This window comes from Agrilus planipennis, unplaced genomic scaffold (genome assembly GCF_000699045.2).
Source record: "Agrilus planipennis isolate EAB-ADULT unplaced genomic scaffold, Apla_2.0 scaffold247, whole genome shotgun sequence".
Taxonomy (NCBI): domain Eukaryota; kingdom Metazoa; phylum Arthropoda; class Insecta; order Coleoptera; family Buprestidae; genus Agrilus; species Agrilus planipennis.
Window position 1 is genome coordinate 228,825 of NW_020442433.1, and position 20,182 is coordinate 249,006.

Genomic DNA, 20,182 nt, shown 5'->3' on the forward strand with positions numbered 1-20,182 from the left:
TTGTGTGCGTCTCATCAGCGATTTTCTTAGATTTCATATACGCATCACACGACCATTAGCACTATCAATTATTTATCATTCATTCAACCACATGCAAACAAACAAACAAGAAACAAAAATATATATGCACGGCCACTTAATGATAATCGTCATAGCAATAATAATAATAATATAGTTCAATTATAATTATAATAGTAATAATACAGTATGTATATGTTATATACTGGGTGATGATGATGACGAAGATCAAAAGGAGGAGACACACCGCGTGTGCATGCTATAGGTGATCGGTCTCACACTGTACATTAAAACATTTATTATTAAAACAATAATAATGATAACATGTGTAATACTATGTATGATTTTTTTCTGTGTGTGAAAAGGCGAATTAACGGGTGTGTCTTTATTTTTCTTTAATTAGGAGATAAGACAAGAGCTTAGTGGAAGGGGTAAGAAAAGGGCGCAACCCACGCACGCACGCCACGACGAACATATTACGACGAAGACAGAGCACATAATCATCATCATTATTATCATTATCATCATTTATATTGTTACGTACACACACACGCACGCGGTCCGATCATCGACAGTGAGTGTCCTATCATTTTTTTGTTTTTTTCAATTTAAAACGGTATTTTATAATTATGTAAGCTTCATTTTACGGGTGATGAGGGGCGCGCGGAGACTTCGCACATGAGTTACGACACGTCCTGATCCTCCACGTCTTGTAACTGCTCCTTTTGTTCTGCTTCGCCTAAAATGGAAAAACATTACTTACAATATATACATTTCTTTCTAACAGTGGGTAAAATTACATCTGCAACTCGCTAATTCGTTATTAATTTTCCCTACGGTTACTACTGACGTCATTCGTCATTTATTTATTCCTCAATAAGTTTGAGTTATTTGTTAGTTCATTAAGTAGATCTTGTTTATTTTATTTACTTTTATGGCACTTTTCGTAAATGCACAATGTAAGTTATACGTCCATTTCTAGACAACTAATAGGAACTAGAAGGAGGAAGTGTGGGATCTTAGTTAACTATTTATTTGGATATTACAACGTGCCAGTGTTTTAATAGTTATAAAACCATATAATAAAGATTATAGTTTTTACTAAATATAGTTTACTCATTTTATACTAATAAAATTAAATATACAAAAATAATAAACATTTGTCGAAACATTGAAAAGCATTTTTGTGTTTAATTTTATTTTAAATATATTTAATAATTTCCACATCGTGAGTTCTACTGAAATAATTTTATATAAATTAAAAACAAGAAAATGTGATAATAAAAACTATAAAAGTAGCTTTGGTGAATAAGGTGTTAACAAAAGATCTTAAAACATCAAGAAGAGTTTATAAATCATTTTTGGAAAAACTGTTTTCGCAGAAAAGGAAAACCTTTTTTTGCAAATTGCAAATTAAAAAAAACTGTTTTCCCTAAGCTGACTCTAAATTGTCTAGATAAAGGGATTTCTCTAGATCTGATCAAATGTCCTACTGCCGATTAGGTACTGCTTGCAAGAGACAGAAAGCTGCCAATTAACTTAAAACTATTCATGTGGGAGACAACTGGTCCGTCTTAAACGACTTTGTATTGTTTTGTAGTTTGGCAATATGGCACAAACAATTGCCATTCAGAATAATATGATCAATATTCTTTTAAAAGTCCAATTGATTACTTACCATCACCTTGCATGTCACTCGTCCACAATGTCAGATTGTCACGCAGCAGTTGCATTATAAGCGTACTGTCTTTATAACTTTCCTCCGACAGGGTATCCAGTTCCGCGATTGCATCGTCAAACGCTGCTTTTGCCAATCGGCACGCACGATCCGGGCTGTTCAAGATCTCGTAGTAAAATACAGAAAAATTAAGGGCCAAACCAAGTCTGATCGGATGAGTAGGTGGAAGTTCAGTCATCGCAATGTCGCTTGCCGCTTTATACGCAACCAATGAGTGTTCCGCTGCTTCTTTGCGATCCGCACCAGTTGCAAACTCTGCCAGATATCTGAATAAAATGTGATTAATTACGTACATGTTTAAATTAAAATGCAATTGTAATGATTTGTACGCATATCGACTTAAATAAAAGTTTGACTTAACGGTAAAAATAGTTATAAAAATATTTGGTCATTTTTTCTATAAATGTCTAGTATTTTATGTAATTCGTACACAGTTGTGTATATATTATATATATAACATATTATTAGTTTATCATTTAAATGACCATGTTAAACGTAGTTGATTAAAAACTTATCTCACCTTTTAAATAAAAGGAAGTAAATAAATAGGTAAAATTCATAATACAGGAGCATTACCATTCACTAACAGAATTCGTAGAAAATCAAATATTTAGGTTGTTAGGGGTGTGATTCAAATAATCGGTTATGTTGTTTCTTCGGCTGACATCTTCAGTGGATACTACATTGACAACATGGGCGACGTTTTGCAACGACAGGTATTGACCAGAATGACGTTCACCCACGCCGTTAACGTAATATCCATTGAAAATGTCAATTACAGACAAAACGGCTGGTTCTAACCGTTCAATTGGGTCGCAACCTATTAATAACTGATTAAGTGTCAAATAAAATTCATAACTGATGATACGGTATAAACAATATTAACTTTTAACTTTAACTACCTTACGATTCTACTATTCTTTTTAAAATGTTTCAAATTAAACAAATTTGATTTCTTAAAGATTAACGAAAAAAGTTATAGGACAAAGTTGATCGGAATACCTAAATATGGGGCTATGCAAAACGCAGCGGCGATATTCAAATGTTTTTTTTTTCGAGTCAAACAGTCCAAAAAATCCGCAAATGCTCATTGCGGTTAAACTGAAGGATTAATCGAAAAATTAGGAAGAAGTTGTTCCGAATGCCAAAGTATGTGGCCATGCACAAAATCGCAGCGATATTCAAATGTTTTTTTTTTTAGTCAAATCACTTGAACGAAATCAAGAAACGTTTTAATATCGCCTTTAATATCGCCGCATTATTTTGATCATATATGCAGTGTACAAACGATAATGAGTTTTTACCTAAAATTTGCAGCGCCCTGATGGTATGTTTTCCAGTTTGTTTTTGATTAGCATTATTAATTAAGTAGATAAGCTAACGATACAAACAAGCTTGATTGTGTACCATTGTATTGTTAGAATCGAATTACAACATAACAACAGCTTCACATCGGACAGCTTTCAAGTGGGCATGACAAAATTAGCAGGCAAAAATATACACCATCCGATAATTAGCCGTGGAAGGTAATAATTAGCCGCGACGCAGGAAACCCGAAAATCAGGAAAAAAATGTAAAAAAGGTTAGGAAAATCTCACGACAGATACAACCGGGCACATAATTAGGCGTCAATTAACCGCTGAAAATGTAAACTACTAATTTCGGAGTGCGACTGTTTTTACAAAATAGTGTAATTTTTCGATCTTGACAACCCGATAACCGTTATAATATCCAATAAGATTATAAGCATCCTAAATCATTTGAATTTTACTGTGAATATTTAACAAATTAGCCGTGAAAGAAAGAAAAAGCCCTGACTCGGGAAACACGGAAACCAGCATGCATTGAGTGATATTGTAGTAGGCATTACAAATAGGGGTTGAAATTTGCTGTAAATATTTAGAAAATTAACCGTGAATAAATAAAAATAAGCCCCCTCCCGGGAAACCTGACAACCAGGTTACAGGCTATCTGTAAATGAAGTCAGCATACAAAAAACCGTAAAATCGGTTAGGAAAATCCTCACTAGTTAGAATCAGGCTCTTAATTAGCCGCTAATTAACCGCTGACGATGTAGACTACTAATAAGAGACTTCGGTTTTTACTCAGTAGATCGGAGTACTACTAAAAAATAAATCTAATTGAATGAAAATGAATTGACAAATTATTAGGGCATTTAATTAACATTATATTAGCACTTAATCATTAGATACGATTTGTTCTGCTGACTTTGCTTTGCTACCTTCATGGACGTAGAAATCAGATTCGCTTATACAGTCACGGAATTCCCTCCTACGCAACTATTTCAGAACCACCATAAATGGCTATACTTGGCGAATATTGTTGGTTAATTGTGCTTTTGGGTTATTATTATTATATTATTATTATTATATTTTGACATACGGGTTTAAAACTCATTATACATTATGACAATAGGCGGCAGTAGCGTTCTATGAATTAAAGTTACTCTAAATTTTATAAATATATGAAACTAAACAATAGCTTAGACAATATAAATCAGTTATAAGCACATAAAATAACTAAATTGCCATATATTTTCAGATAAGAACTTCTTAAGTTGACCCTAGGTACTGGTAATAAAATCTATATCCCTTACAAAGGAGTTGGCTGAATGCAGTGATATTAATATCGAAAAGTCGTTAGGGCGCAGTCGTCTTGGCGGGGGGGACATATAAACTAACGGGAGCAGTGAGAAGAATTTCATAAATTAAGCCTCTCATAATACGAAATGAAATGTAAGGATCTGAATGCTTTTGAACAAAATTGCTGATATGAGACTTAAGTGAGATTGGAGTTAAAAATGACATCAAGGTCATTTATTTCATTGACACGACAAGTGGAGTGTTATTTAGTTGGTAACTAGAATTAACAACACGATTTTTTTATTAATTAGATTAAAAATACGTTTCCAAAAACAAAATGTTTGGAAAATATGAAACTAATACAGCACTACGCTCATAGATCCCGCTACTGAATGCCGTAATCTATAAGTCGATACAAACCGAAACAGAAACCGTGATAAACTTCTCAAGGACTGCAAGGTATTCATTTTTAAGTTCGAGCCAAAGGTCATTTAAATTTGAATTAGCTGATTCGAATTTTTATTGTAGAGAAGAATTCTTAATATCGATCAACTTCTCATACTCCGACCCAGTTAACATTGATGGTGTAGCCTGATTTGCGAATGGATTTTGACTCGATGGCTCCTCTGGAAAATATATTCATTCAATCATTTTTCATGATTTTAACCACATTTGAGGTAGGCAAAAACCTATTCGTAACTGTTTTGTTCAACACATTCAATCCAGAAGTCAAATTTGTTTTCTATCGTTAGAAAGGATTTTATATCTTACTGTAAACGTGGTTGCGGTTCTTCACTAACTAACGGACGTAAAAATTGATTTAATACGTCTATACGCATAATGATAATAAATAAACAAGCAAAATCACCGAAGAAGCAGGAATGCACCAATGAACAACTGTATCCAATTTATTGTATCTTATATTCCTATCCTAATTAAAGTTGCCGTATAAATGACATGCTTGTCAGTCTTTCACTGAATATCAAATATTAATTAATTAAAACAAAAGACAATAACGCCAGCGACTTTGAGTTTGAAGTAATTTTAAAGTACCTTTATTGCTTTTTCTTGTTTTAAAACTTACATTTGACATTCAGTGAAAGAATGTATACGGCAACTTTTCTCAGAATTGTATTGTTGTTAATGTGCATACAGAAGTATTCACTCGTATGAGGTAAAAGTATGAAGAAGTACACAAATTCATAATTTTAGCAATCCATAGATATGGTTGCATATTTGTAACTACTTTTTAAATTTCAACAACTTTTCTTTGTAATGGTTTCTGCTATTTTCAAAAATAAAGGTACGTTATTGTTACACAAATTTCATATTTTGTGTCAAAACTTGTACATAACTGACGCATTGTTAAGTTTGCTCATGCCAATATGTTTTAGACCATGCAGGACTTTTTATATAGAGTAACTTTTTTATAAGATTAATAATAAAATTGTTATTTATTTTTTCACTCTAAACATTAAATTTTAAGTTACGCAAATTTCAAAATGCATCAAGAATAATTTCTGAAATAATAATTATTTTCTTCAAAAAAAGCAAGTCTGCGGTTCTGTATTTAGGTATTATAGAAGTATTCAACAAGTTTTCAGCGTGCCTCAAAGGCCTATCCAAAAATGTCTACCAGCTCTCCTACTATTATCACCATAGACATATATTAAGTGCCTTAGCCGTATGTCGTTGTAATAATTTCTTGGATCGAAAAGTGAGGGAGATAGCGTATGGTTTCGGACCAGTGCTATCTCTTTCATGAAACGCTTACACACTATCGTGAGAAAGATGGATATTGTCCGAAACTTCGTTCCATCTCTTTCTTTTGTTGTACCACAATTCTGACCGCTAATGCATGTTCATGAGTAAACGTCGATGATTATAACAATATTAAGGGAAACAAGCGGTCTTGTCTACTGGAAATTTCTAACGAAATATACAGAAAACATAAACGAAGATAAACATAACGATAACGAAAAAACCCGACTTCTACAAAAATTGTTCTCAAGGAAGAAACAACAGGTACCTAACAAAGTTAACAAAAAACCGTTGTACCCCATGTTTAAACGTAGAAATGGTTGCGCTAGTTGCTAGTATATGCATAATTAACAATTACTTATATGTGTATGTATGAGTCAATGCTTATGACTAATGCAACAAACATTCACGTCAAATAATCCATGAGATGAAGAATAAACGACCAAGATTTCTTTATAACTATTTTTCTGAAAAATAGTAGTAGTGATAAAGAACGCCTTTTTATTAAATAAATAAACTTGGACCACGAATAAAATTTAAACAATGGAGATTACGAATCCTAATAAAATATGAAACTCATACCTATGGTAATCACCCTTCATCTTAAAGTAGAAAACTTTGCTCTCCCCAGTGCCTGCTGCTGGAATTAGGTGTTTATCCAAGACAGTGAGTATATCGGCGCAGATATCCCGTAATTCCTTCTCAACTTGACCGCGGTATTGCCTTATCATTTCGAGCTTGTCATCGGTACCTTTGCTCTCTTCTTTTTGTTCGATGGATGAGATAATGCGCCAGGAAGCGCGACGGGCACCAATGACATTCTTGTACGCTACCGACAGTAAGTTCCGTTCCTCCACCGTTAATTCCGTGTCCAGTTTAGCCACTTTCTTCATTGCTTCAACCATTTCTAAACAAAAAGAAAAATACAATCAAAATTATAACACAATTCAAGCATACATCAGAAAAACCTATAGTATGTGTAATACAAATTGATACTCTTAAATTCTGTTTTCCTTTTAAATTATACTACGCATTATTTGCATAACGTTTAATGGTTTATTAAAATTTTTTGACGACTCTTGAGAACCACCTTTTGCTCATAATTTCAAATATGACCTTTTTGAGTTTTGCTTATATATATTATGGAATATAGGCATTGAATGAATCGCCTTGCTTTCAATGACCAATTTGTAGGTAATTTAAATACCCACAAACTGCTGTTTTTAGTATAATTGTTCACTGAGAAAATCAGGAAATTTTTTTAAAATTGTTTAAATAATATTCCATGTTCTGCTAGCTTCAGAGGAACTAAACAGAGCAGAGTACTGCTAAACAATCAAAAATAAATCTAATCGAGTGAAAATTAATTGCAAAATTAAGTACTTATTAAATGCCCAAATAAAATAATTAATGTTCCCTTCCTTTACTTGAAACAAGGGGGAGATAAAATATGCTGTTGCATTAATTGGTAGTAGTTGCATAAACTAAACAGTTTAAAGCATTTTTGTCAATGCTACCGTATTAACTTCTTAGGTCCGAATTAAATTTACCAAACTTTTCATACACTTACTGTTAAAATATGCAAAAATTACTTTCAAAGCAGAAGCATAGATATTGGGTCAATATTTTCGTAATTATCTAAAAAAAAAACATTCCCCACCCCCGATCAATTTGGAGTTGTGGGGACTGACAAAGAAAGGTTTAATGAATAAGAAGAATATATTTTAGCCATCTATCATATTTTATTATAAAAATAGTGTTCTAATCGCACTCCACATTTTACTTTTTTTTTTATTTATTTATTTTTACGAATTTCGTTTTAGATGGATGTGCTTATCGTCAGAAGGGAGACAACCTTACTCTACCTATTTCCTTTTATTTCATAATATTACAAAAAAATTATCGGCGGCTGCATATATCCACAGAGAAAATGTTATGATTGAATTTGATTTGATCACACCTCATACTTCGTAGTTTTTTGAGTTTGCGAGTACTTCTTTTCAAAAAGAGAGCACGAAAACAAAATTCTTAAAAAATAACGGGTGGTAATGGTAATCCTAGATGTTACATATACGTAGGTATCTCGACACAAAGTTGCGATTTTCATTAAATTTTCGAGTTCTGATAAAAAAATACAATTTAGTCGTATTAATAATGGCCTTCTTCATCTGATGCCTTCGTAGTTGCAGCTATGAGATGTCTTAGACAGGAAGCGATAAATATATTAGAGAAAGCAAATGAGATCACCTTTCTATGACATACCTCCACGCCTTTACATTTTTCACTCGCACTACTCGTTCACCGTATTACTTCGAAGTTTTTATGACTGTCTCCATTATTCGCATATGTATATTATCCACAATTTAGAAAAAAAAAAAATTTTCCATCATTACAAATACAATTTATTAAGAAAACCATACTTCATTGTTCAATTATTTAATTAGGTTTAGTAATCAAAACTAATCCTACTTACTAACCTGTTGATTATCTGGTAATTCAATTTGTAAATTTGCATAATACTTGATAAGTTCCACTTAACAGCATAAATATTTGAATTTAAAATTTACTATAATAATGGACTAAAAAGTCACTCATGATAACTTATGACATCCATGAAGTTGACTTTTGCACAATGTACTCAGAATTGCATAACCGTTTTCCGTTATCTACTCGTTAATTAGCCGTGATGCCAAAATTCTTGCAGTTTTTGTATATAAAAAACTGTCTACTAAGTTCACATGAAGTAAGTAAAAATTGTAAAAACAAAAAAGGTTTGCATCTTACTGTTAATCAACCATGAAAAAAAAAATGTATATAGATATCACCATCTTCATCATCATCACTATTTGGTGGTCAGTCCTAAGACTGGTTGGACACGCACTTCCATTGTTTCCTATCCTGAGTTAATTATCGCATTTTTCTAGAACATCTCTCATCCTTAACTATTTATGAACAGTAATCTAATCTACTACTCCTCTAACTCCTGTTTCGGCTAAAGAAAATATTTTTTTGTAATTGCTGTGAACATAAGAAATACACGGCAACAATAATAACCTAATCCAATCATCTACCTAACTTACCGAAAAATACTTTAGATTGCTTAAGATTATAAAGTTAAGTCAGGATCACTTAAATATACTGATGTATAAAAACCTACTTCAATCTTTAAACTTAAACTAAAAAGTTAACAAATTCAAATAGAATCGCACAAGATGTAGATTTACAATGAGAATGATCAAAAAGATATGACGTGGTTGCGGTAATCTCTTCAACTAGTTTTTTTTATTGTCCCCAATATTCAATTTTTACTTATGCAATATTATTTTCAACTTTTAAGGGCCGTCCAAAAAGTGCGCCACTTAGAATTTCATCTTTCTGGACTCCTTCGTCGCGCTAAGTGTCACTTCAGCGACTTCCCTAGCAAATATTACGTCACAAAAACTAGCCCACTCCCCCCCTTATAAACGATTTCTTGTGATTAAAAATAGAAGTGAGATTAACTTTCTATTGTAATGAAAAATTTTAAGAACTGCCAAGCTAAGACAAATATTAAAATAAAATTGGTGAACTGTGAGCGTCACATTTCCTTTCCCTATCTTACCTCATCATGCTAAGCNAATTTTAAAATTAAAAATGATAGGGAGAAAGGTGTAGAGGCTAAAACGTCGAGTGTGTCAAAAGCTGTTAAGCGGATGAATTGTTTATTTAACAATTTATAGGACAATGAAGTGTCTTTTGCCTTTAGAATGAAATCCATGCATGGTTGGACACCCACCTCCACCTCTTTCCTATGCTAAGCTAATCTCCGCATTTCTCTAAAACTAAAACAACCCATATCCTTAACTATTTGCAAACAGTAATCTAATCTAGGTCTACCTTCTACCCTTCCTAAGCCCTTTTTTGCATCTGTGTCTGACTATACCTTCATAACTGAGAAGGTGTCCTACTAACCTATCTCGCCTATTTTTTATTGACTTCCATAAAGTCCTCTGTTCTGATATTCTTTCTAATGCCTCTTTATTTCTACTAATCTTCTCTATCCACGGTATCCTTATCATTCGCCTGAGATGTGAATGAGCTACAAATGGGCTATGTAGAATTAAAATCAATTTGTTGTTAAAATTTTGGGGAGGTGCTACTCTATTAGTAATAAAAAATGTGCCAAATCCAAAATCTCAAATTTTCTGCGAATTCCGAGACTAGAACATTCACATTTTTGAGTAGTCGATAGTGACGAGTTCACATTCGGAATCAACAAAACCTAAAATGCGTGAAATTTCTGATTGGAACTAAAAAATAAATCTAATCGAGTGAAAATTAATTGCAAAATTAAGTACTTATTAAATGCCCAAATAAAATAATTAATGTTCCCTTCCTTTACTTGAAACAAGGGGGAGATAAAATATGCTGTTGCATTAATTGGTAGTAGTTGCATAAACTAAACAGTTTAAAGCATTTTTGTCAATGCTACCGTATTAACTTCTTAGGTCCGAATTAAATTTACCAAACTTTTCATACACTTACTGTTAAAATATGCAAAAATTACTTTCAAAGCAGAAGCATAGATATTGGGTCAATATTTTCGTAATTATCTAAAAAAAAAACATTCCCCACCCCCGATCAATTTGGAGTTGTGGGGACTGACAAAGAAAGGTTTAATGAATAAGAAGAATATATTTTAGCCATCTATCATATTTTATTATAAAAATAGTGTTCTAATCGCACTCCACATTTTACTTTTTTTTTTATTTATTTATTTTTACGAATTTCGTTTTAGATGGATGTGCTTATCGTCAGAAGGGAGACAACCTTACTCTACCAATTTCCTTTTATTTCATAATATTACAAAAAAATTATCGGCGGCTGCATATATCCACAGAGAAAATGTTATGATTGAATTTGATTTGATCACACCTCATACTTCGTAGTTTTTTGAGTTTGCGAGTACTTCTTTTCAAAAAGAGAGCACGAAAACAAAATTCTTAAAAAATAACGGGTGGTAATGGTAATCCTAGATGTTACATATACGTAGGTATCTCGACACAAAGTTGCGATTTTCATTAAATTTTCGAGTTCTGATAAAAAAATACAATTTAGTCGTATTAATAATGGCCTTCTTCATCTGATGCCTTCGTAGTTGCAGCTATGAGATGTCTTAGACAGGAAGCGATAAATATATTAGAGAAAGCAAATGAGATCACCTTTCTATGACATACCTCCACGCCTTTACATTTTTCACTCGCACTACTCGTTCACCGTATTACTTCGAAGTTTTTATGACTGTCTCCATTATTCGCATATGTATATTATCCACAATTTAGAAAAAAAAAAAATTTTCCATCATTACAAATACAATTTATTAAGAAAACCATACTTCATTGTTCAATTATTTAATTAGGTTTAGTAATCAAAACTAATCCTACTTACTAACCTGTTGATTATCTGGTAATTCAATTTGTAAATTTGCATAATACTTGATAAGTTCCACTTAACAGCATAAATATTTGAATTTAAAATTTACTATAATAATGGACTAAAAAGTCACTCATGATAACTTATGACATCCATGAAGTTGACTTTTGCACAATGTACTCAGAATTGCATAACCGTTTTCCGTTATCTACTCGTTAATTAGCCGTGATGCCAAAATTCTTGCAGTTTTTGNTCAGCGTGCTGTCAAACCTACACTAGCAAGGAGATCGGGCTGAAACTATAGCTACAAGCTATCCAAGGATGGTACTATAGAATGTCACCTCAAGGTAAGCCTAGTGGCGTCATCTCTTGGTTAGGCCGGAAACTTATCAATCCACCCTCGTAGATTTGTACATATATCTTATATGTATATCCAAAAGAAATAGAAGACTAGAAGTAGCATTATATTCCTAGGAGTCACTTTTTCTTCCGCAACGTATTAAACACTATAACTTTTTTAGTATACATTTTTTTTTGGGAAAAACACAAAGTTATAATAGAGGGAATCACTAAATCTGAAAATTAATATAGTGCTTTATTAGTCTTAAAGGTGACTCCTAAAGAATAGTTACAAAATTGGTAGAAATCAATATTTTTCAAAAGTTCCAACGGGATATGAAATTTGAATGGATTTTTGAATTTCCTGACTTGGTTTCAGTGGCTTAATTTTTATACAAAAAAACATATTTCGTAATTAAGGTTAAAAAAATCAATCGTTTATTACTCAAAAAGTTAAAAAACGATCCTACTTAAATTGGGAACGCCTTTTAATACTAATATGATTTATGAAAGGTTGAAGCTTCTAGACATTTCCGTTCCCAAGAGATTTAATGTCCAAAAAAAAATAGCATTTTTCTAATTTTGAACACAATTTGTTAATAAAAACACTTACCGACTTCAAGCCAGCGCCATTTCTTTAGACAATTATATAGGGAACAAAAAAAACAATAAAGATGTACATGGCGAAAAATACGCTGGGGAAGATACCTATTTCGCAAAATGTTAAGTTTTTTTTTTATAAATTGTTAAATTAAAAAATGACAGTATTTTTTCCAGATTGCGAATAACCAAATTCTAAATCAGCACAGTTTTTTACTATTTTATCAAAAATAAATTTTTCATGTCTGAAATGGTCGATACGTGAGCTTCTTACTTCTACATAAATTATATCTCGTCCCTATTTGTTAGGCTTCGATGCTGATATATGTATATATTTAATTGCCTGTAGGAACTAGCCTACCAGGCAATTTATTAATTTTTAGGCATTTCATATGAAAAAAAGGAATCACAAACGTAACAAAACGTTCTCTATATTGACTAAGAATTAAACAGAATTTTGTATTCCCTACTATGACATGTACCTCCTAGGATGTTCCCTGGGCGATTCAATCATTCTACATTTATTTTTTACAACTAAATTCTTAATCAACAAACCGGCAAAACAATTATACCTGAATGAGAAAAAATAAATTTTTAATGTACAATATATGTATTCAGTACATAGGTAGAATAATTTTTGTTAAATCAGTAGGCTTTCTCAAAATACCTACATAGGTACAAGAAGACTCATTTATATTACTATATGCATCATATATATTATTATAGATAGGTAAATAATCATATTATATCTACTATTATCTATACCTATGAGGACCAAAATGTGGAAATTGAATGGAAAGCAAGAAGCAACAAGCAACCCACCATGCATATGTGTAGAATTTAATTTAAAGTACAACATACGAGTCACAACCTAACAATTTAAAGCTTTTTCCTGTCCATTTTCAGTAATCATCCCTGTACATAGTTAGGTACGCATCCATAAATGTTTTTTAAGTACGTTCCACTCGCAAGTAAAATCGATTTCTAGTAGAAATTTTAGCGACATCTAAAATTAAATATACCTAACCGTCATATTCAATGTTTCCAAGGCTGTTGCTTTGCTCAAAAATTACAAAAAAGGATAGAGATTAACTTGCTCTACTGAAGAATTAAACTTAACATTACAAAATACTAAAATTCCATAGCAATTAAATTGTCTAACGGGTAGATTTAAAAAAGTTACACACAGCATATTACTGATGAATGAATAAATATCAGAAATTGTTTATGGATTATTGGCTGCAAAAGTTTTAACATTTTACTGTGTGGGCAGGTCGAAAGTCTTGTCAAACAGGTAAATGACACGGCTCTGGTAGGTATCTATTATGTATGTATGTAATAACAACGTAATGGAATGAGACGTAGATTATTAGTACGTAAGCCACAATTGTAATTTTTTTTAAATAGAATTTCAAGCGAAGAAAAAGTCTACCAATGCAAATTTCGAAAAAATCCTATGCTAATTGACTATTTCAATAAATCAAAAGGTTTACGTCACAGGATTGCATTCATTACTCATCTACCCACATATGTAGGTAATTCAGCTTTGCCGGTAAACCGAACCAAATTGTAAAACACCTGTGCATCTTTATTTAAACCTTTATAAAACGAGTACCAGTAAATGGACCGTCTGTCGACATGTAGTACATGCAATGTACTTACTAATACCAAAGTGCAACAAAATTTTTCTTGTATTACAGCAAACGCGCGGAACAATCGATTCTGTCAAAACATACGTATGTACCTACATTGGTTTATACGACAAAAAAATACTCATTGGCAATATTATCCAATATATCTAATTGTAAAAGGAAATTTTTGCCAAACAAGTTGTCAAAAATATAAATGGAGGCGTCTGTAACTTGCCTATAAAGTTATATCTACTGACATTTACAAGATGTGAACATACCATCATACCGTTCAGCCTGTTCAGCTAACTTAGCTTTGTAAACGTTATCTTCCCTCTCGGACATATTTAAGGCGATTATAAATTCACTTCACTTCACAAATTCTCGGCTGTTATATTTCTTACACTCACGTACACCTAATATGGCCGACTATCGCGCCACACTAGAAAATCGTTCTTCTTCGACTACAAGTAGAAGCCGGTGAACTTAGCCATGACGTAAGTGCGCGCGCAATTTTCCCTATATCCTTCGAAAATTTTGGAATTGGCTTCTCGCTGGTTAAAATCCCTGCGGGAACACAAACGTTAGTCACAAACTTCAAACGTCCAAGAAAACTTTTAATTTGTTTATAAACAGAATTATATTGTTTCTACTAGGCAACCTGATTGCAATTTTAAACATTGCTACTGCTATCAAGANTACATTTTAGGACGTGCCTATCACGTTGAGGTTGGCTACGCCGGGATTCGTTTTCAGCAAGTAGATATCCACACAAGTGGACCTTGTTGGAGCATACGTAATCCTACAATGTAGCATCGAGCTACAGATGGCTTAGATACAAAGGGTATTTTTCTGACAAATGTATTACAAATCCATATCGCGAAAAATGAGAAGTGTTACTTTGGATTTGAACAGCTCATTGTCAATTGAGATTCGCTATCAGAAAACCTCCATTACAATGTGATTAATTATCAGGAAATCAATACAAATGTTTGAAAACTTTGAATTTGAAAATTTTAATTTTCTAGTCATCAAAGGTTCAGGTATTACTTTCTATATTCTGTATTGTTTTATTTTTTTTAATACCTTGTTTTACAACCTCTATTACCTTTAAATACAAGGACCATAGTGACCGATTTGGCTAAATGTATATTTAGAGAACTCAAGCGTTAGATAAATAGAAGAAGAAGAAGAGAATTTTAAATATATAACCTAAATCTTTTTTCTTTCGTAATATCATAATTCAAAATCAAAACTCATTTAAAAAGAATGGCCATAAAGTTAGAAGTTCTTGATTATAATGAAGAATATGATGAAGAATATTTGAATCCACTATTGAATGAATCTACTTTAAATACTGATATCAAAATTGATAAAATCAAAGTTGAAGAACCTGGAAAACATTACTCAAACATCCCAAATGATGTAAAGTTTAAAAAGGAAGAAATACAGAAAAATGACGATGAAAATATAGTATCCACTGGTAAAATACAACAAAGGAAAATCATGGCTAATTTTGTACAGTGTGCTTTATGTCTTAAACGATTTTCACAAAAACCAAAGCTAGAAGTCCATATGCGATATCACAAAGGAATCAAGCCCTTTCAGTGCAACATTTGTGAAATACGTTTTGCAGAAAAGTCAAATCTAGTGAGGCACTTAAGAATTCACACAGGAGAGAGACCATACTCCTGCAAGCTTTGTAGAAAGACATTTAATCAAAATAGTCACCTTAAGGATCACATGAAAACCCATTTACGAAATCCTGAAAACAAATGCAATTTTTGCAAAAGTGCATTCAAAACTGCATTTGAATTAGAAGCACATACACTTATACATTATAAAAGTAAATCTAATAAGTGTAACATTTGCAAGAAAGGTTTTGATTCTTACTCCCTATTAGTACGTCATTTTAGATGTCACACACATGAAAAACCTTTTAAATGTAAATATTGTGGAAATAGTTATTCACAGAAACAACATTTAAATAGACATATTAAAAACACCTGCCAGAACAAGTAACCAAGTTTGTTAAATATTAATACATTTCATTAAAAGAAAATTAATTGGTTAGGGTATCTTTTGCGAGCCTAATTTTGGCATTGTGAAGATTATCTCAACTCATTGAAGACTCATTACAATTGTAATGGATGTATGTATTACTGGGTGGATATATTACATATAGTTGTTTATTTATATTTATTGTAAAAAATGTTTTAATGTCTAACAAAAGACTTTTTTTCCTATAATGTAATTAGTAATTCAGTTTTTGTAAGAACTACACTACAATAAGTAGCCTATTTGAATCTCTACAAACAGAATAATTAAACATTTTTAAAAAATGTACTTTATACTGTTATTGTTTAAATTGCAAATACGATTTATCTATACCGTCAGTTAAAAATTTAAATGTTTAATTAGAAATTTTTCAGGTTCGAAATTAACATAAAATAAACCTTAATAATATTGTACAAAAGTAATCATGACGTTTTCATGTAGTTACCCACATCTTACCAAAAAGTACTGCCGTCATAAGCTATAAGGATGCTATAAGAATATAGGAGCTATATAAGTTATGTAGTTACTGCACACTAGTTAATAATAATAATTGCCAAACAATGGTGCAATAAAACAAGGGCGATACATTGGAATTTTTATGCGCATGTCCATTCGCGAACTTGTCAGATTGCCAGACGTATTTGTGAATCAGCTAGTGCGGAGCCGTGGTCGATGAGTTAGGTTCGTGCTCTATTTTGAAATTCGTTCAATTGAAGTAAAAGCCGTGCCAGTTAAGCCGGTAGCTCGGTTATTCCAATCTTCTCTAGATCGATTGTTATATTAATAAAAATTTTATCAGTGCTAATTCAAAATTGCATAAGAAAAATAGTTACGTCAGTACCATACTGAAAATAGTATTGGTATTATTCTGGCACGAGATCGGTGGCAAATCAATAAAACCGAGTAAATGGCTTTTTTGCGAGCCCTTTTAAGATGTAGTGCCGTCAAAAATCGTCGATTATTCGCAGCGTCCTGTCAAAAGCTAGAGTTCCGGCAGGTTGCCCTCAAGTCAACAGCTGCCACTACTATAGTATCAGATAACTCGGAAGCAGCTACAACTGCCGGTTCGGGACAACCCCCTAAAGATCCTCTTGATATTACATTTGAAAACGCTGAAGCTGCTTTTAAAAGCAAGACAAATTTAGAACTAATTAGAGCTTATATCGTCTATACACTATGTTCCTTCGATTATTTAGTACAAAACAACATGAAGGTAAGTAAGCTCCTTAAATTTTCTTTTTAAATTACATATTGATGTACCTATGTAGGTATAGTCATGTTATAACGTTTTATCCCATAATAAGCAGAGATTTGTTTCCACTGTTTACATTTATATAGGTACCTATTAGCGAAGTCGTCTAATACGCTTAATTGTTAATATACCTAGGTACCTACTACTTGTAGAGGTATTAAGTCAATAAAGCTTACTTACTCTTTTGTTTTAACTGTTGCAATACAAGGGTAGGTAGACTAAAAAAAGGAGTATCTATTTAAAAGAACATTCGTATTTCCTGTTTTGGATACTGTACAGACTACAGACTTATGAGTATGTACAATGTAAATACTAATTTTTATACTTATGCGGCGATAAAAAACTGATAAACTTATAATTAGATAAATTAGCTAAAGTGATTAAGTAGGTATAAAAAAAAAAACAAACTGATAGGTAGGTGGTATGTACATAGCTACCTATGTACGTACCTATCTGCCAATAATAAGTAGTTTTTTTTTATATATTCTTCCTTTAGCGATTAAACAACAGTAGGTATCTGCACTATTTTTTGTTTAATTGTTTGTAATATGGACTGATACGAAAACGGCTTAGATAGGTAGATAGGTACCTAATTGTAAAAATAGAATAACTACATGTTAAAAAAAATAATTATTTTCGTCCAATTTTCGGATTAAGTATAGGTATAATAAAACAATGAAATTTTCAGTCAAAAACATTTTCTGTTTTGAAAATATGCTTACGTATCGCAACTATTGTTGTAGGAATTAGTAAAAATAGTATCTCTCATGTATCGTATAATACCAGGTACCTACTATATTTATACGTACCTACTAGAAATATTGAAACAATATTACAGTGTATGTTAATGATTTGTAGACAAATATGAGTAAGTGGAATAGATAAAATAGTTACGTACGCATGCAACTGAGGGTAATCACTCGATAATTAACTAACACTTAAAACTGAAGTGGATTGGTACGTAACTATTACAGTTGTTTTAATAAGTGTTATTTTATTAGTAGTCCCTTTTTTAGTTACCTACTTACTGCATTTTGCCACTGCCAATTTATTTCATAGAATAAGGATTAATGCAAAATTACCTACGTAGCGTTCAAATTATTTAAATACCTAGGTACCTCCATATTTATGTGTTTATTTGAAATATTTTTAATATATTCAATGTACTGTAACCACGAAACTACCTTAAACATAAATAGGCCTAAAAGTATTACTTGATATTTTCTTCGGTGCATTTATTACTCAGAAAGGATATAGAGTAAAGAAATAACAATAATTTGCTTTATCTACGTATTGTCAGGTAAAAATATGGTATACCACATTTATGTTAATGAATAGCATTATAGAAACGTGCGTTTATAACGACAATAAAATTTTAATTGGCATTTCAAGAAAGCATTGTTTTTGTCGTTAAGTACAATACTTTTTTTTATCAATCAATCTAAATTTTTTTTAAACATTGCAATTAAGTGTTAATGGTTTAAGTTTAATTTGGTAATCGTTGTATGTGTATTGGTATACTAATATAACAGTATCATGAAATGTTCGTAGAACGTAGAAATTACATATTTCTTTATCGGCAGTTTTTCTTACGATGCCATTTTATATAGTGCTGAAGCGCGCGTTTGAACGCGCGCGTATAAATGCTCGTCCGCCTCCAAGAGTTTTCATAACAATGCGTTTGGTTGACCGAACAGCGGAATAAAACCTCGTAGGTTTGCCAATATCACCAATTTTTTTTTGTATACTGTCAGTATAGCAATGAACAACCGAAGGAAATCTAATTGCGTTACCATCATCTATTATATGCATTAACTACAGACAAACTAAAATAAAACAGCAACGCAGCACCTTCTTTTGCGGATTGATGGAACGTTAATAAAGAAATGACTTGCCGCGCTGGCTGGCGTTAAAAAGCGTCGCCATCCCGGAGACTGCCTTGATGACTCGCGTTTTAGAATCAGCGTGAATAGATTTATCTGGTCCTGTACAATCCTTGACGCTCTGTTCGAACGAGCGGGTTCTATACTCGCTTATGTGAAACGGCACATGTCGCACGAGCGAAAATGCATAATTTGACTGACTTGTGGAATATATTTTTAATATTCATATTTGAAAATATCTTCTGTTTCTCTGAATATTGCCCTAAACTAACCGAAATTTCAAAAACCTTTAAACAAAGCGTAACACCCGTCAAAAGTTTACATTTTTCTTAGGCTTTTCTGGTAAATCACAAATGGCCGTTTCAAAGTTTGCTATGATATCTCTCTGTCGCTATTTTGTTTAGTGTTATTGAGAAGTTACATCTTTTGATCAAAACCTTTTCCTCGGAGGATGTTACGTTTTTGTGCTTTAGTTGATGGCGATTTTGGAAGTTTCCAGTTGTGTAATCTTGCTTCTTTTCCTTTTTCGCAGATTGTCAAATATATCTTTGTGAGTTTGTGTTGAAACGACATGCATACTTGCGTGAGAAGTCTTATCCATTTTATTCCAGTTATATTGCTGAGACGGTAGAAAAGTTCCAGTAATTTTCTATTCTTTTCTGGTGTTATGCATTCGTTCGCATAGGAACGCTTTTTATGTGTGCTTGTATCTATATAGGGCGTCATTATTATAAGGTCATCAGTCCTATACAGAACGTAATAGAAATACGAGGGTGGATTGATAAGTTTCCGGCCTAACCAAGAGATGACGCCACTAGGCCTACCTTGAGGTGACATTCTATAGTACCATCCTTGGATAGCTTGTAGCTATAGTTTCAGCCCGATCTCCT

The 20,182-nt window shown here is 32.3% G+C and overlaps 3 protein-coding genes and 1 long non-coding RNA gene across 4 annotated transcripts in view; 3 read left to right on the forward strand and 1 right to left on the reverse strand.

Annotated features, from left to right (window-relative positions):
- Positions 1 to 170: 170 nt before the first annotated feature.
- LOC108740252 (14-3-3 protein epsilon) lies at positions 171 to 14,722 on the reverse strand. Its single transcript, XM_018474507.2, has 4 exons — positions 14,381 to 14,722; positions 6,703 to 7,027; positions 1,697 to 2,022; positions 171 to 757 (listed from the first exon to the last, which is right to left on the reverse strand). Exons 1-4 carry the CDS (start codon positions 14,442 to 14,444, stop codon positions 702 to 704), a joined length of 771 nt encoding a protein of 256 aa, XP_018330009.1. The 5' UTR covers positions 14,445 to 14,722; the 3' UTR covers positions 171 to 701.
- Positions 2,299 to 5,622, forward strand: LOC108740254. The gene is made up of 3 exons (XR_001938302.1): positions 2,299 to 4,632; positions 4,739 to 4,818; positions 4,888 to 5,622. It is a non-coding gene; the product is annotated as an uncharacterized LOC108740254 (long non-coding RNA).
- A 2,070-nt stretch (positions 14,723 to 16,792) lies between the features above and the next one.
- LOC112906349 (proline dehydrogenase 1, mitochondrial-like) lies at positions 16,793 to 17,415 on the forward strand. Its single transcript, XM_025980296.1, has one exon. It carries the CDS (start codon positions 17,065 to 17,067, stop codon positions 17,398 to 17,400), a length of 336 nt encoding a protein of 111 aa, XP_025836081.1. The 5' UTR covers positions 16,793 to 17,064; the 3' UTR covers positions 17,401 to 17,415.
- LOC108740250 (proline dehydrogenase 1, mitochondrial) overlaps positions 16,821 to 20,182 on the forward strand; it is a 186,802-nt gene continuing 183,440 nt past the window's right edge. Inside the window, exon 1 of the mRNA XM_018474502.1 lies at positions 16,821 to 16,838. The gene's annotated coding sequence lies outside the window, so the exon portion shown is untranslated. The remainder of the gene's footprint in view (positions 16,839 to 20,182) is intronic.

Bases quoted from the DNA above. Each gene is read 5' to 3' on its own strand.
- LOC108740252 (XM_018474507.2), bottom strand. From the start codon at position 14,444: ATGTCCGAGAGGGAAGATAACGTTTACAAAGCTAAGTTAGCTGAACAG. The intron at 7,028-14,380 runs GTATGTTCACAT...CTTTTTGTTTAG, and splicing joins ACAGGCTGAACGGTATGATG to AAATGGTTGAAGCAATGAAG. The intron at 758-1,696 runs GTAAGTAATCAA...TTTCCATTTTAG, and splicing joins GAGTGACATGCAAGGTGATG to GCGAAGCAGAACAAAAGGAG.
- LOC112906349 (XM_025980296.1), top strand. From the start codon at position 17,065: ATGGCTTTTTTGCGAGCCCTTTTAAGATGTAGTGCCGTCAAAAATCGT.